At 53.9% G+C, this 16,466-nt stretch overlaps 1 protein-coding gene across 4 annotated transcripts; it reads right to left on the bottom strand.

Annotated features, from left to right (window-relative positions):
* Positions 1 to 381: 381 nt before the first annotated feature.
* PAIP2B (poly(A) binding protein interacting protein 2B) lies at positions 382 to 12,419 on the bottom strand. Of its 4 annotated transcripts, none has more exons than XR_013220120.1 (5): positions 12,164 to 12,356; positions 7,315 to 7,466; positions 5,182 to 5,358; positions 1,622 to 3,723; positions 382 to 1,534 (listed from the first exon to the last, which is right to left on the bottom strand). XR_013220120.1 is itself a non-coding variant. In XM_077280350.1 (4 exons), exons 2-4 carry the CDS (start codon positions 7,456 to 7,458, stop codon positions 3,667 to 3,669), a joined length of 378 nt encoding a protein of 125 aa, XP_077136465.1. In that variant the 5' UTR covers positions 7,459 to 7,466; positions 12,284 to 12,419; the 3' UTR covers positions 382 to 3,666. The 4 variants fall into 4 exon arrangements, 2 of the variants coding, with proteins under 2 accessions (XP_077136465.1, XP_077136464.1); XR_013220119.1 differs by having other exon boundaries at positions 382 to 1,773; positions 1,835 to 3,723; XM_077280350.1 differs by having other exon boundaries at positions 382 to 3,723; positions 12,284 to 12,419.
* Between the last annotated feature and the right edge of the window lie 4,047 nt (positions 12,420 to 16,466).

Here is a 16,466-nt window from a genome sequence, read left to right as displayed (position 1 = left end):
CGATCGTAGGGAACAAAAGAAAAACGAGGAGCCGGGGAAGTGCAGGCAGACAGTTATAGGGTCTTTGCTTGGCCAAGATGCCAATATGGCAGGTCAGAAAATAAAATACTATGAGTCTATGGCACAAAGGGCCAAGTGAAAAATGTAGGCATTGTACAAGATTCTAACGCCAGATGCGGCCTCTGCACTTGCGGCAAAGTTTTAACTCAATCTTTTGCCATGAGGGAATGCTGGGGATTGTAGTTGCTCGAGGACAGAAGCTTGATAATTCATGAACCCTCCAGAATATTTCCGCATAAACTGGACCTAAGACTACAAGGATTTTCCTACAATTCATAAAAGTAGAAAAGAAAAAAAAAAAGAACCAAATCAATAAAAAAAAAAAATTAGACGTCATTATTTATATGTGGACAATGATCTAATACACACAAAGTGAACCATCTGGTGTCTTCAATCAACGGGATGACAATCAGGTGTGAGTGGGCGACCCGTTAAATTTAAGAACAGAGGATCTGTCATATTGTGACATTAAGAAAACAAAGTGTATGATGGCACAAACGAAATTTCTGAGAACATAGGAAAAGTTGTTGATGCTCCTCAGGCTGTAAGAGGTTCTCTAACGGGTTTTGCCTCCACCAATCCACAGACAGATTGTGTACAGATGGAGGAAAGTCATGACTACTAACCTCCCCAGAAGTGATCGACCAAGAAAGATCACTCCACATATAAAAGACCATGAGTTTATAAAGGAACCCAAGGTAAAAGCTCAGCAACTAAAGGCCTCGCACAAGAGCTAATGTTTTTGATTCCATCTCCGGAGGACAGTGAACAATAATGAGTATCACAGGATTGCAAAGCGAAAGACACTGCTCAACAAAAACAACATAGCTGCCAGTCTGCAAATTACCAAACACCACCCGAGCAAGTCAGAAAATACGGAGAGCTCCCCCTGTGGCGGGGACAGATGAGACCAAAATAAAATATTTTTCAGGTAAAAATGAAAGTCAATGAGATAAAGACAATCACAACATAAAACCTCCCTACATCTGTGACACACGATGGCGGCTGTATGGTTTGGGATGGTTTTTCTGCATCTGGGCAAGGACAGCCACCTTCAGTGCTGGAACAATTCTAAGTTATGCCAGTTGTTTCTTCAGAGAGGACGAGGACTAGAATTCTAGCGCCACCTACTGAAAGCAGCGATCCTAAAAAAAAGTCAATATCGACTCTTAACGAGCCTTGCAATGACTTGGGATAAAAGCCAAACCAGAGTCTCAATTTGCAGACATGGTGTTTCAGCGTGTTGCCCTTCATCAGTGCAAAGTATGATTTGACTGGGTGAGAGGATCTGGACTGAGGTCTAAGATGACGCTTCTCCTTGTGGAGCGTGATAAGCCAAGCCTGGCACACATCTGCTCACTCTGACATGCCAGGGTTGGCATTCTCCACAAGGAGAAAAAGCCCTTCGACCCGAGTTACAGGGCTGTGGAGTTGGTAAGCCAAACCTTCAACTCCGACTCAATTTCCATGACACCTGCTCTTAATCCAAAACTACCTCATACCAGGGATGTGGAGTCGGTAAGCCAAACCTTCCACTCCGACTCCTCAATTTCCATGACACCGGCTCTGACTCCAAGACTACCCCATACCAGGGCTGTGGAGTCGGTAAGCCAAACCTTCAACTCGGACTCCTCAATTTCCATGACACCGACCGACTACTCGACTACCTCATACCAGGGCTGTGGAGTCGGTAAGCCAAACCTTCAACTCAGACTCCTTAACTCCCTCATACCAGGGCTGTGGAGTCAGTAAGCCAAACCTTCAACTCCGACACCTCAATTTCCATGACACCGGCTCTGACTCCAAGACTACCCCATACCAGGGCTGTGGAGTCGGTAAGCCAAACCTTCAACTCCGACTCCTCAATTTCCATGACACTGACCGACTACTCGACTACCTCATACCAGGGCTGTGGAGTCGGTAAGCCAAACCTCTGACTCTAACTCCTTAATTTCCATGACACCGACTGACTCCAACTCCACCACAATGGACTCCGACTCCACAGTCCTGCCGAGTTATGCCAGAAAATTCTAACAAGAAAATGTCAGGACGTCTATCCATGAGCTCAATCTTAGGAGGAACAAGACAACGACCTAAAACCAAAAGATGTTCTACAAATAAATAGAGGTAACATTTTGGAATGGCCGAGTCACAGGAGCTCAATCCTAAGAAATGTTGTCGAAGCAGCTGAAGAGAGCAGCCCGTAGGGGAAAAACACCGGTGAAGCTATTTTGTAGAGAGGAGCGGGCAAAATTTCCACTAAGCCGATGTGCAGGACTGATCAGCACAATTGCTGCACAAAGGTTCACTTACTTTTAAACACTTCCAGACAAGTGATATTTGAGCACTTTTCTGATACTTTCGTCGAATTTTGGCAGAAATAAGGAAAGTTCCAAAGAGTTCAGAAACTTTCAGACACCGCTGCGCGTGAAGGCGGACGCAGGCGACAGTCCTAATGCACACTAGGAAGCGCTGCAGCCCGCGACACCAAGCACACAGACGCGTACAATGATCAGGCGGCTTTATTTTTGTTTTCTTCTGTCTGCGGCCTTTCCGTATCACGTGATAAGACAATGGGAGCCAGAGGCAGTGATCGAAGACGGTAGCTTATTGGTGTCTCTGAGCGGCTCTGTGCAGTACAATCATTGCGGATAGACGGCAGGGGGCAGAGACGGCCCCTGGATCGGAGGTTTTCGGGCACCCCTGTCCATGGTCTAGATTACTAGTGATATCGCAGTCTGGATCATGGAAAGCTCAGATCTACATCATCTTGTAAGGAGGCGAGGCCAACCAGATGGTAGAGGGGTCTCCATCTCCGAGAGCATGGCACAGCCATGCCGGTGGGGGGATGGCGGGCCCCTCGCACGAGAGCGGCCCTGTAACATCATTGAGAATCAGGCAAGACGCATAGCTTAGTGTTTTCTGAGAAATCACGGCTGGCGATGAGGAGGCAGAGCGGCGGTCGGTGGGGAGGGCGGACGACGGACAATGTCCACATTGCAAGCAGCTGAAGCAGAGAGAAATGTGACCCCCGGGAAAGGGGCCGCCAAACACTGAACCCAAAAAAACACGTCAGGTACACCTGTTATCCTGAGAGACACTGGGAAAAAAAAATCTAAATAAAAAAAAAACCCTCTTGCACCTCGAGCTGATGTAAATGGCACTGAAATGAACGCCCCCCACCCCGAATACAGCCGGAGGAGCCACCGTCACACCAGCGCGGGGCCAATGTGCCTCCGATATTGGCGGGTCGGAGAGGCAAGGACAGACGGCAAGTAGACGCTGCAGAATCTTCTGTCGATCCGGTGTTTCCATGAAGGTTGCACCCACCTTTACAGAAGGGACGAAAAATAACCAAGAACCTGAAGTCCGACAAGTAGCCCACCACAAACAGATGCTGTGTGAGGGGAGGGGATGGAGATGCCTGGAGGACGGCCCCCGAGGAGAAGGTGCTCGAGTCACAGTGTCGAGCCGCCCCGATAATCCACCTCCCCCAGGGGGAATTTTTTTTATATTTTTTTTGTGCAGCTTTGTCCTGAAGATTAAGGAAAACAGTCTTTTTTGTCTTTTTTTTCTGTTTTGATTTTAAAAATTGAATGTAAATGTTCAATACTTCACTCCGGGGACAAACTCCTTCGCATCGGGGTTCAGGTTACTTTTGCTCTGTTAGAAGGAAAGAAAAAAAATATAAAAATAAATATAAGACAAATAAATATACACACACAATACATGGCAGCTGTACAGCATTCACCACAGCAGAATAGTGAGTGCAGTTCTGGGGTATAATACAGGATGTAACTCGGGATCAGTAATGTAATGTATGTACACAGTGACTGGACCAGCAGAATAGTGAGTGCAGCTCTGGGGTATAATACAGGATGTAACTCAGGATCAGTAATGTAATGTATGTACACAGTGACTGCACCAGCAGAATAGTGAGTGCAGCTCTGGGGTATAATACAGGATGTAACTCAGGATCAGTAATGTATGTACACAGTGACTGCACCAGCAGAATAGTGAGTGCAGCTCTGGGGTATAATACAGGATGTAACTCGGGATCAGTAATGTAATGTATGTACACAGTGACTGCACCAGCAGAATAGTGAGTGCAGCTCTGGGGTATAATACAGGATGTAACTCAGGATCAGTAATGTATGTACACAGTGACTGCACCAGCAGAATAGTGAGTGCAGCTCTGGGGTATAATATAGGATGTAACTCAGGATCAGTAATGTAATGTATGTACACAGTGACTGCACCAGCAGAATAGAGAGTGCAGCTCTGGAGTATAATACAGGATGTAACTCAGGATCAGTAATGTAATGTATGTACACACTGACTGCACCAGCAGAATAGTGAGTGCAGCTCTGGGGTATAATACAGGATGTAACTCAGGATCAGTAATGTAATGTATGTACACAGTGACTGCACCAGCAGAATAGTGAGTGCAGCTCTGGGGTATAATACAGGATGTAACTCAGGATCAGTAATGTAATGTGGGTACACAGTGACTGCACCAGCAGAATAGTGAGTGCAGCTCTGGAGTATAATACAGGATGTAACTCAGGATTAGTAATGTAATGTGGGTACACAGTGACTGCACCAGCAGAATAGCGAGTGCAGCTCTGGGGTATAATACAGGAGGTAACTCAGGATCAGTAATGTAATGTGTGCACACAGTGACTGCACCAGCAGAATAGTGAGTGCAGCTCTGGGGTATAATACAGGATGTAACTCAGGATCAGTAATGTAATGTATGTACACAGTGACTGCACCAGCAGAATAGCGAGTGCAGCTCTGGGGTATAATACAAGATGTAACTCAGGATCAGTAATGTAATATATGTACACAGTGACTGCACAAGCAGAATAGTGAGTGCAGCTCTGGGGTAATGTTGATGCCATTGATATTACACAGTTGTGATGCCTCCTGGTGCTTTCTATGAGACTGTACAGCTGGGTAGAAAGGCAGCATATGAAAACGTGATAACATGCCAATATGAATAGTAAAATGTCTTTTCGTTGCAGCGTCTTTGAAAAAAGGATGTGTGCCTAGTGATGTGCCCCTCAGACTAGGGTCTGTTTGCGTCGTACCCCTTGTGCCATGGAGTGCAGCACTCACCAGAATGTCCTCCGAACTGTGAATGTCGTTGACTGTGAGACCATTTAACTGCTGCTGCAACTGCCCCACTCCCTGCGGCAAATCACGCGACGGGATGAACCAGTCCTGATCCTCCTCGTCCAACATCTCCTGGAAGCAGCGGTCCAGAAACTCCTGCTCCTGTAATTCTTCCTCCACCTAAAGGGTAAGACAGGGTGATGGACCATGTGCTGAATCCGGGGGGCTGCTGTGCAGCGCGGCCCACCTCCCCCAGTGCCGCTGTGGAGGGGGATCCTGACAACTTGTGCTGCTGATGTGACCGCCATCTATAATACTGCAGATGGCCCAACAGTTAGTTAACCCAGAGCGCCTGCCGGACTGTCACAGCTCTGCTACGTGCCCCCAGACACACATATGGCTCTGCTACGTGCCCCCAGACACACACACACACGGCTCTGCTACGTGCCCCCAGACACACACACACACGGCTCTGCTACGTGCCCCCAGACACACACACACGGCCCTGCTACGTGCCCCCAGACACACACACACACGGCTCTGCTACGTGCCCCCAGACACACACACACGGCCCTGCTACGTGCCCCCAGACACACACACACACGGCTCTGCTACGTGCCCCCAGACACACACACACACGGCTCTGCTACGTGCCCGCAGACACACACACACACGGCTCTGCTACGTGCCCCCAGACACACATATGGCTCTGCTACGTGCCCCCAGACACACACACGGCCCTGCTACGTGCCCCCAGACACACACACACACACACGGCCCTGCTACGTGCCCCCAGACACACACACAGCTCTCTCCATGGCCCCAGACACACACACGGGTCTGCTACGTGCCCCCAGACACACACACATGGCTCTGCTACGTGCCCCCAGACACACACACACGGCTCTGCTACGTGCCCCCAGACACACACACACACGGCCCTGCTACGTGCCCCCAGAGACACACACAGCTCTCTCCATGGCCCCAGACACACACACGGGTCTGCTACGTGCCCCCAGACACACACACACGGCCCTGCTACGTGCCCCCAGACACACACACACGGCTCTGCTACGTGCCCCCAGACACACACACACGGCTCTGCTACGTGCCCCCAGACACACACACACGGCCCTGCTACGTGCCCCCAGACACACACACACGGCTCTGCTACGTGCCCCCAGACACACACACACGGCTCTGCTACGTGCCCCCAGACACACACACACACGGCTCTGCTACGTGCCCCCAGACACACACACACACACACGGCTCTGCTACGTGCCCCCAGACACAGACACACACACACACGGCTCTGCTACGTGCCCCCAGACACACACACACACACGGCTCTGCTACGTGCCCCGACACACACACACACACGGCTCTGCTACGTGCCCCCAGACACACACACACACACACAGCTCTGCTACGTGCCCCCAAACACACACACACAGCTCTGCTACGTGCCCCCAGACACACACACAGCTCTCTCCATGGCCCCAGACACACACGGCTCTGCTCCATGGCCCCAGACACACACACGGCTCTGCTCCATGGCCCCAGACACACACACGGCTCTGCTCCATGGCCCCAGACACACACACGGCTCTGCTCCATGGCCCCAGACACACACACGGCTCTGCTCCATGGCCCCAGACACACACAGACATGATCACATCTTGTAGTTCCTGATTGTGACCTCCATGGAGACCGCAGGAGTTGAGAAGCTGCAGGACCTTTCACTCGAGGACATGAAGCCCCTTGAGGTCCTGTGGTCACCTGACCTGAAAGGTCCTAGAATTACTGGTGCAGAAGGTCCTGCAGCCTCTGCTCCTGCTCTGCATGGATCACATAGATCTTTGGGCTGCGCTGCCAAGAACCCACCAATAACTATCTCCAGGACCCCTCTTTTCAGCTACATACAGGGTGACATTCTCATCATTCACAATATTCTATAACAATGATCTGGGCAGATTGAGGAATACGATGCCACGATTGTCTGTGCACAGCGACTCAGGTATACAGTGCCAAGTACTGCTCACACAGGACGATGGTGGCCCACCAGATTCCCCTGCTCTCCTCTCCGCCCCCAATGCTTTACACTGTAGTTCTCTCTGAATGGCGGCCACATACCTGTCTGTTGAAATCCTCCTCATTTTCCATCCACATGTATTCTGCAAACGGGTTGTTCTCGTTCTCGTCGTGCCCGTTCACCACCTGCTCATCCTTGGATTTGTTGTTGGACGAGGAATTCCCGATGTTTGAGCCGTTCATCATGGCGGTATCTGTGCGGGAGGAACAGCCTGATTACACCATTACCGGGTGCCAAAGCGCTATAGTGCATGGCGGCAAGGGCCCCCCATACAAAGGTCACTGGGGAGAATACGAGAATAAAGACCCCCATACACATTAGATGAGAGGTATGAACTCTCTGACCACCAGGGGCCGCACATTGATGAAGTAGCAAGTGCCGACGATATAGCAGCAAGCGGGGGAACAGACGTCAGTAGCTAGCGCCGGGAGATGGGAGTCACAGCAGGTGGCGACGACGAGGGGCGAGACACGGCGACGACGAGGGGCGAGACACGGCGACGACGAGGGGCGAGACACGGCGACGACGAGGGGCGAGACACGGCGACGACGAGGGGCGAGACACGGCGACGACGAGGGGCGAGACACGGCGACGACGAGGGGCGAGACACGGCGACGACGAGGGGCGAGACACGGCGACGACGAGGGGCGAGACACGGCGACGACGAGGGGCGAGACACGGCGACGACGAGGGGCGAGACACGGCGAGGGGCGAGACACGGCGACGGCGAGGGGCGAGACACGGCGACGGCGAGGGGCGAGACACGGCGACGGGCGAGACACGGCGACGGGCGAGACACGGCGAGGGGCGAGACACGGCGACGGCGAGGGGCGAGACACGGCGAGGGGCGAGACACGGCGAGGGGCGAGACACGGCGAGGGGCGAGACACGGCGAGGGGCGAGACACGGCGAGGGGCGAGACACGGCGAGGGGCGAGACACGGCGAGGGGCGAGACACGGCGAGGGGCGAGACACGGCGAGGGGCGAGACACGGCGAGGGGCGAGACACGGCGAGGGGCGAGACACGGCGAGGGGCGAGACACGGCGAGGGGCGAGACACGGCGACGGCCCCTCCCCCACTTATGTCTTATCTGACTTTCTCACCTTTTTTCTATAGATTTTTTAAATTCTATTTCCTTTTTTAACACGTTTAAGACAGATGAATCCCCATAGACGATGTTCGTCTCATCCCACGCACCATCAGTCTCGTCTTAGATGGAGCGTGCGGTTACAGAGATTGGGGCCTTGGAATAATCGAAAATTATTATTGTGTGCGGAGCCGCCGCTCCCCCAGAGCCGCAGCCGCCGCTCCCCCAGAGTTGTGCTTTTAGGCAGCTCAGCACGGCCCCTTGTAAAGACCAGAATAATTAGCAGTAAACACAAAAGCCCAAATCGCTGGACTGTATTGTGGATTATTATTAAAATCATCAAGGTCGTACCCTATGAGGCCGCGGCAGAGAGGTCGTACCCTGCGGCAGAGAGGTCGCACCCCGCGGCAGAGAGGTCGTACCCTGCGGCAGAGGTCAATTATTTACAAATACAGATGAATTTTGTGCATGATGTTAGGTGTCCTGGGGGTGGTCCCAGACTGGCCGGTGCTCCTGCCCGTCACCATTCTCTCCACTCCTCTAAAAAGTGGGGTATCTGTGGCCTGACAGATCTACAGTTTGGGGGCAGCTCAATAAGAGCCAAGGATCATGGGGTTGTCACACTGTTGGGGTCCGCACCCCCCACCGATCAGCTGGGTGTGGCCGGTGAGAGCAGCACAGCTCCCTGCAGTGGCCGATCTCAGTACTGCATTTCCTATGGAAGTGAACGATCTGAGGTAAATTCACAGCGCAGATAAATGGGGGGTGCGGGACCCCCAGCGATGTCATCAGGGTGAGCGACCAGTCCAGGACGCCTCTGTAATGGGGTCACATTGCCCACTGGTCACCAGACTTGGACTCACGGACCCTCATCCTCCGCCGCAGCCTGAGCCTCCATCACCCGACATCAGGGGCTGCGCACGGCAGTCGGCAGCGCTTTTGACGCAGCTGACATGTGCTGTGTTCAAATACCTGCCGACTCCTGACCGTGGGCACATACCTTACAACAGACTCCATGAGGATGGTCTGAGTGCCCGACGTCCACAGATGGGGGTTGTGCTCACACCGTAACACCGTGCAGGACGCTTGGCATTTGCCACAGAACACCAGGATTGGCAAATTCGCCACTGGCGCCCTGTGCTCTTCACAGATGAAAGCAGGTTCACACTGCGCACATGTGACAGACGTGACAGAGTCTGGAGACGCCGTGGAGAGCGATCTGCTGCCTGCAACATCCTTCAGCGTGACCAGTTTGGCAGCAGGTCACTAATGGTGTGGGGTGGCATTTCTTTGGAGGGCCGCACAGCTTTTCATGTGTGCGCCAGAGGTAGCCTGACTGCCATTAGGTACCGAGAGGAGATCCTCAGACCCCTTGTGAGACCACATGCTGGTGCGGTTGGCCCTGGGTTCCTCCTAATGCAGGACAATGCCAGACCTGATATGGATGGAGTGTGTCAGCAGTTCCGGCAAGATGAAGGCATTGAAGCTATGGACTGGCCCGCCCGTTCCCCAGACCTGAATCCGATGGAACACATCTGGGACATCATGTCTCGCACCATCCACCGTCACGTTGCACCACAGACTGTCCAGGAGTTGGCAGATGCTTTAGTCCAGGTCAGGGAGGAGAACCCTCAGGAGACCATCCGCCGCCTCATCAGCAGCATGCCCAGGCGTTGTAGGGAGGTCATACAGGCACATGGAGGCCACACACACTACTGAGCATCATTTCCTTGTCTTGAGGCATTTCCACTGAAGTTGGATCAGCCTATAACTTCATTTTCCACTTTGATTTTGAGCATCATTCCAACTCCAGACCTCCGTGGGATATTAGTTGTGAATTACGTTGATCATTTTTATGTTTTATTATTCTCATCGTATTCCACTATGTAATGAGTAAAGATTTACAACTGGAATATTTCAGTGATATCTAGGGTGTGAGATTTTAGTGTTCTCTATTTTTTTGAGCATTTTTCTGCACAACCACTTGAATGTGCTCCCTGGACCATTACCTGTCAGGACACCATTGTGTGACACATGGCAGGACAATGTCGCCTTCTGGACCCTCAGTCTACATGGATCTATGTACGATACGTGGGTTTGTCTCCGGTCCTTTCCTTTAGTCTTGATCCTGTGAGGCGGCCCTTGGAGCTGTGCTATGGTGACCTGGGACTTTGGGGGCCTTTCTTGGCAGCTCACCCTCTTGGCACGGTGTCATGGTGGTCCGGGACCTTCAGATGTCCGCAGTGACAAGGTTCATATGGTCTGAACGTTCACTAAGCCGGTGTTCAGCTGTGATCGATGCTAGAGATCCGGACTTCTACTTATGTCTGATGATTACTGGGGGCTGTAGCCTCTATAATGGGGGCTTCCTTCTCTCTGTCCATTATTTTCCCACCTCCGCCCCTCCCCCACTTATGTCTTATCTGACTTTCTCACCTTTTCTCTATAGATTTTTTAACACATTTAAGACAGATGAATCCCCATAGACGATGTTCGTCTCATCCCACGCACTATCAGTCTCGTCTTAGATGGAGCGTGCGGTTAGAGAGATTGGGGCTCCCCCAGAGCCGCAGCCGCCGCTCCCCCAGAGTTGTGCCTTTAGGCAGCTCAGCACGGCCCCTTGTAAAGACCAGAATAATTAGCAGTAAACACAAAAGCCCAAATCGCTGGACTGTATTGTGGATTATTATTAAAATCATCAAGGTCGTACCCCATGAGGCCGCGGCAGAGAGGTCGTACCCCGCGGCAGAGAGGTCGTACCCCGCGGCAGAGAGGTCGCACCCCGCGGCAGAGGTCAATTATTTACAAATACAGATGAATTTTGTGCATGATGTTAGGTGTCCTGGGGGTGGTCCCAGACTGGCCGGTGCTCCTGCCCGTCACCATTCTCTCCACTCCTCTAAAAAGTGGGGTATCTGTGGCCTGACAGATCTACAGTTTGGGGGCAGCTCAATAAGAGCCAAGGATCATGGGGTTGTCACACTGTTGGGGTCCGCACCCCCCACCGATCAGCTGGGTGTGGCCGGTGAGAGCAGCACAGCTCCCTGCAGTGGCCGCTCTCAGTACTGCATTTCCTATGGAAGTGAACGATCTGAGGTAAATTCACAGCGCAGATAAATGGGGGGTGCGGGACCCCCAGCGATGTCATCAGGGTGAGCGAGCAGTCCAGGACGCCCCTGTAATGGGGTCACATTGCCCACTGGTCACCAGACTTGGACTCACGGACCCTCATCCTCCGCCGCAGCCTGAGCACCGGAGCCTCCATCACCCGACATCAGGGGCTGCGCACGGCAGGCTATGCTGGGGGTTGTAGTTCTTCCCAAACTGGGGGCTCTTGTAACTACTACAACTCCCAGCAGGCACTAGCAGACGACAGCATGCTGGGAGTTGTAGTCCTGCCAGTGTGTACTATTACTGCAGCAGCCTCCTGGCTGTCACAGAACTACAACTCCCAGCATCCTTTGATAGATGCCGTGGCATGCTGGGAGCTGTAGTCCTGCTACGAGGTACATGTATTATTTCTGATACAGGACTACAAGTCCCAGCATCCTGATAGCCTGTGCCTGCTGCTGCATGCTGGGAGTTGTAGTCCTGCCGCAGCGGACACGTGTATTACAGCAGCCGCTCTCCTGCCGGTACAGGACTACAAGTCCCAGCAGCCCGCGGCGGAGGGCGCCTGCAGTGCTCCGCGGGGGCCACATGTCTGTGCGGAGCCGATAACCGCCATGTTGGTGCTCACACAACTTTCCCGGCGGATGTCCGCAGAGCCCGCACACGGCCGCAGTGAGGGGCCCGGGCCTACCTCCGCTCTCCACACCTACAGCCTGCGCCGCTGCTCTCGTCCCCCACGGTGATCGCTGCTCGTCCGGTACGCGCGGCCTCCTGCCTGACTGACTGACGCCTCCGCCGCGCTGCTGCTCACCGCCGCCGCCTGCACCGATCACCCTCGTTCACTATGGCGAGTACACAGGCCACGCCTCCCGTCCCGCCTCACTCCGCACCGGACTGGCTGGCGCCTCACGTCCGTCACGGGCAGCTCCGTCCTGTGATTGGCGGCTGAGAAGACGTAACTGGGGAGGGGCTCTTGACGTCCCTTGCGTCAGATGCAACGTGAGGACGGCATGACGTTGACACACCTCTTTACGCGATTACGTCACGCCCCTTTACTACCAGGACGCCGTAAAGGAGTGAAGAGGGCGGAGTAATAGGACAGTCGACAAGCGGGAAAGAGTTTGTTGGTCGGTGGGCGTGTCCGTGACTGGGCTTCTCCTATCAGGACTGTGATGGGCGTGGTTAGGATCTGCGGACTGATGACGTGTTGTTTACAGCCTCTGGGGATCACGTGTTACGCTGGCGGTCACGTGGTGGCGGTGGGGGCACGCTGACGGCCGCCATGTTGTGTGGAGACTCGGGAAGGTGGCAGCGGTGGTGGCGGCCGGGCTGCGCCTCTCGTCAGAGGCCAGAGGGGCCCGGGGGGAATTGTTCTGTGGAAAAGCCCAGGGACCGTCACGTGGAGCTTTGCTGTGGATGTGCCGTGTGAGCGCCCCCTGGTGACGGCTCGCTGCGCTGCTGGAGACGGTGGACGTCAGCTCTGACTGAGGAGGGGGCGCTGACTGAGGAGGGGGGCGCTGACTGAGGAGGGGGGCGCTGACTGAGGAGGGGGCGCTGACTGAGGAGGGGGCGCTGACTGAGGAGGGGGGCGCTGAATGACGAGGGGGGCGCTGAATGACGAGGGGGCGCTGACTGAGGAGGGGGCGCTGAATGACGAGGGGGCGCTGACTGAGGAGGGGGCGCTGACTGAGGAGGGGGCGCTGACTGACGAGGGGGGCGCTGACTGAGGAGGGGGCGCTGACTGAGGAGGGGGCGCTGACTGAGGAGGGGGGCGCTGACTGAGGAGGGGGCGCTGAATGACGAGGGGGCGCTGACTGAGGAGGGGGCGCTGACTGAGGAGGGGGGCGCTGACTGACGAGGGGGCGCTGACTGAGGAGGGGGGCGCTGACTGAGGAGGGGGGCGCTGACTGAGGAGGGGGCGCTGAATGGCGAGGGGGCACTGAATGACGAGGGCGCTGACTGAGGAGGGGGCGCTGACTGAGGAGGGGGCGCTGACTGAGGAGGGGGCGCTGACTGAGGAGGGGGGCGCTGACTGAGGAGGGGGGCGCTGACTGAGGAGGGGGCGCTGACTGAGGAGGGGGCGCTGAATGACGAGGGGGCGCTGACTGAGGAGGGGGCGCTGACTGAGGAGGGGGGCGCTGACTGAGGAGGGGGGCGCTGACTGAAGAGGGGGGCGCTGACTGACGAGGGGGGCGCTGACTGACGAGGGGGCGCTGAATGACGAGGGGGCGCTGACTGAGGAGGGGGGCGCTGACTGACGAGGGGGCGCTGACTGACGAGGGGGCGCTGAATGACGAGGGGGCGCTGACTGACGAGGGGGCGCTGACTGACGAGGGGGCGCTGACTGAGGAGGGGGCGCTGAATGACGAGGGGGCGCTGACTGAGGGGGGGGCGCTGAATGACGAGGGGGCGCTGAATGACGAGGGGGCGCTGAATGACGAGGGGGCGCTGAATGACGAGGGGGCGCTGAATGACGAGGGGGCGCTGAATGACGAGGGGGCGCTGAATGACGAGGGGGCGCTGACTGAGGAGGGGGGCGCTGACTGAGGAGGGGGGCGCTGAATGACGAGGGGGCGCTGACTGACGAGGGGGGCGCTGACTGACGAGGGGGCGCTGACTGACGAGGGGGCGCTGACTGACGAGGGGGGCGCTGACTGACGAGGGGGCGCTGACTGAGGAGGGGGGCGCTGACTGACGAGGGGGGCGCTGACTGAGGAGGGGGCGCTGACTGAGGAGGGGGCGCTGACTGAGGAGGGGGCGCTGACTGAGGAGGGGGCGCTGACTGAGGAGGGGGGCGCTGACTGAGGAGGGGGGCGCTGACTGAGGAGGGGGGCGCTGAATGACGAGGGGGCGCTGACTGACGAGGGGGGCGCTGAATGACGAGGGGGGCGCTGAATGACGAGGGGGCGCTGACTGAGGAGGGGGCGCTGACTGAGGAGGGGGCGCTGAATGACGAGGGGGCGCTGACTGAGGAGGGGGGCGCTGACTGAGGAGGGGGCGCTGACTGAGGAGGGGGGCGCTGACTGACGAGGGGGGCGCTGAATGACGAGGGGGCGCTGACTGAGGAGGGGGGCGCTGACTGAGGAGGGGGCGCTGACTGACGAGGGGGTGCTGAATGACGAGGGGGCGCTGACTGAGGAGGGGGGCGCTGACTGAGGAGGGGGGCGCTGAATGACGAGGGGGCGCTGACTGAGGAGGGGGGCGCTGACTGACGAGGGGGCGCTGAATGACGAGGGGGCGCCGCCTTAACCTGCAATTTTCGCTGAAAGTCCTCACAGTGAGGCGATAACTGAACCTGGCGCCCATAGACCGCTCTCCGGGGCGACATTTGTGACAAACTGAGCAACTTTCTGATGAATTGGACGAAACGTCTGGAAAGAAACACGGAAGATCGATACAAAAGGCGCAAATGGAAAACTAAAGGCAGAAAACACCAAAAAGTCTAAGAACAGATGCAAAAGCAACATTGAGCCGGGGCCCGGCCATCGCCCAGACTCTGGGGCCCAGGGATTGGCAGCAGCGGTCAGGAGCTCGGTGATTGGAGCTTGCTGGCTAACTAGATGGTGGCCCGATTCTAACGTATCTGGTATTCTAGAATATGTAGGTAGTATATAGCACAGGCCACGTACTATAGTGCACAGTCACGTAGTATATAACACAACGACATAGTATATAACATAGCTACGTAGTATATAACACAGTCACGTAGTATATAACAGCCACGTAGTGTATAGCACAGCCATGTAGTATATAACACAGTCACGTAGTATATAACACAGCCACGTTTTATATAACACAGTCACGTAGTATATAACAGCGCACGCAGGATATAACATAGCTACGTAGTATATAACAGTCACGTAGTATATAACAGCCACGTTTTATATAACACAGCCACGTAGTATATAACAGCCACGTAGTATATAACAGCGCACGCAGTATATAACATAGCTACGTAGTATATAACAGTCACGTAGTAAATAACAGTCACGTAGTATATAGCACAGCCATGTAGTATATTGCACAGCCACATAGTATATTGCACAGCAATGTAGTATATTGCACAGCCACGTAGTATATTGCAGTCACATAGTATATTGCACAGCCACGTAGTATGTTGCACAGCCATGTAGTATATAACAGCACGTAGTATATAGCACAGGCCACGTACTATAGTGCACAGTCACGTAGTATATAACACAACGACGTAGTATATAACATAGCTACTTAGTATATAACAGTCACGTAGTATATAACAGCCACGTAGTATATAGCACAGCCATGTAGTATATAGCACAGGCCACGTACTATAGTGCACAGTCACGTAGTATATAACACAACGACGTAGTATATAACATAGCTACGTAGTATATAACAGTCGCGTAGTATATAACAGCCACGTAGTATATAGCACCTCCATGTAGTATATAACAGCAAATAGAAAAAAATCCAGCTCAACGAGGTGGTGAAAAAGCAAAGTCTTGGTACTTTATTCACTTCATATCAACAAATAGAGGATAAAACAACAGCACAATATAATTAAAAACACTATCTACGCGTTTCTGGTGACATAGCACCCTTAGTCATGAAACGCGTAGATAGTGTTTTTAATTATATTGTGCTGTTGTTTTATCCTCTATTTGTTGATATGAAGTGAATAAAGTACCAAGACTTTGCTTTTTCACCACCTCGTTGAGCTGGATTTTTTTCTATTTCCTGCATTCCTCACGCCTTGACACAGTGTTTCCGTGCTCCGAGCCTCCAGGGACTACAACTATGGTGAGCTGGATTTTTTCTTTTGTCAGTATATAACAGCGCATGTAGTATATTACACAGCCACGTTTTATATAACACAGCCACGTAGTATATAACAGCACACGCAGTATATAACACAGCCACGTAGTATATAGCACAGCCATGTAGTATATTGCACAGCCACATAGTATATTGCACAGCAATGTAGTATATTGCACAGCCACGTAGTATATTGCACA

Source organism: Ranitomeya variabilis, chromosome 1, assembly GCF_051348905.1.
Source record: "Ranitomeya variabilis isolate aRanVar5 chromosome 1, aRanVar5.hap1, whole genome shotgun sequence".
Lineage (NCBI taxonomy): Eukaryota > Metazoa > Chordata > Amphibia > Anura > Dendrobatidae > Ranitomeya > Ranitomeya variabilis.
This window is presented reverse-complemented; position numbering and strand designations above follow the sequence as displayed.

Excerpts from the sequence above, each read along its gene's own strand:
- PAIP2B (XM_077280350.1), bottom strand. The coding sequence starts at position 7,458 with ATGATGAACGGCTCAAACATCGGGAATTCCTCGTCCAACAACAAATCC. Across the intron at positions 5,359-7,314 it reads AGGAGGATTTCAACAGACAG|GTGGAGGAAGAATTACAGGA; the intron begins GTATGTGGCCGC and ends CTTACCCTTTAG. Across the intron at positions 3,724-5,181 it reads ACAGTTCGGAGGACATTCTG|AGCAAAAGTAACCTGAACCC; the intron begins GTGAGTGCTGCA and ends TCCTTCTAACAG.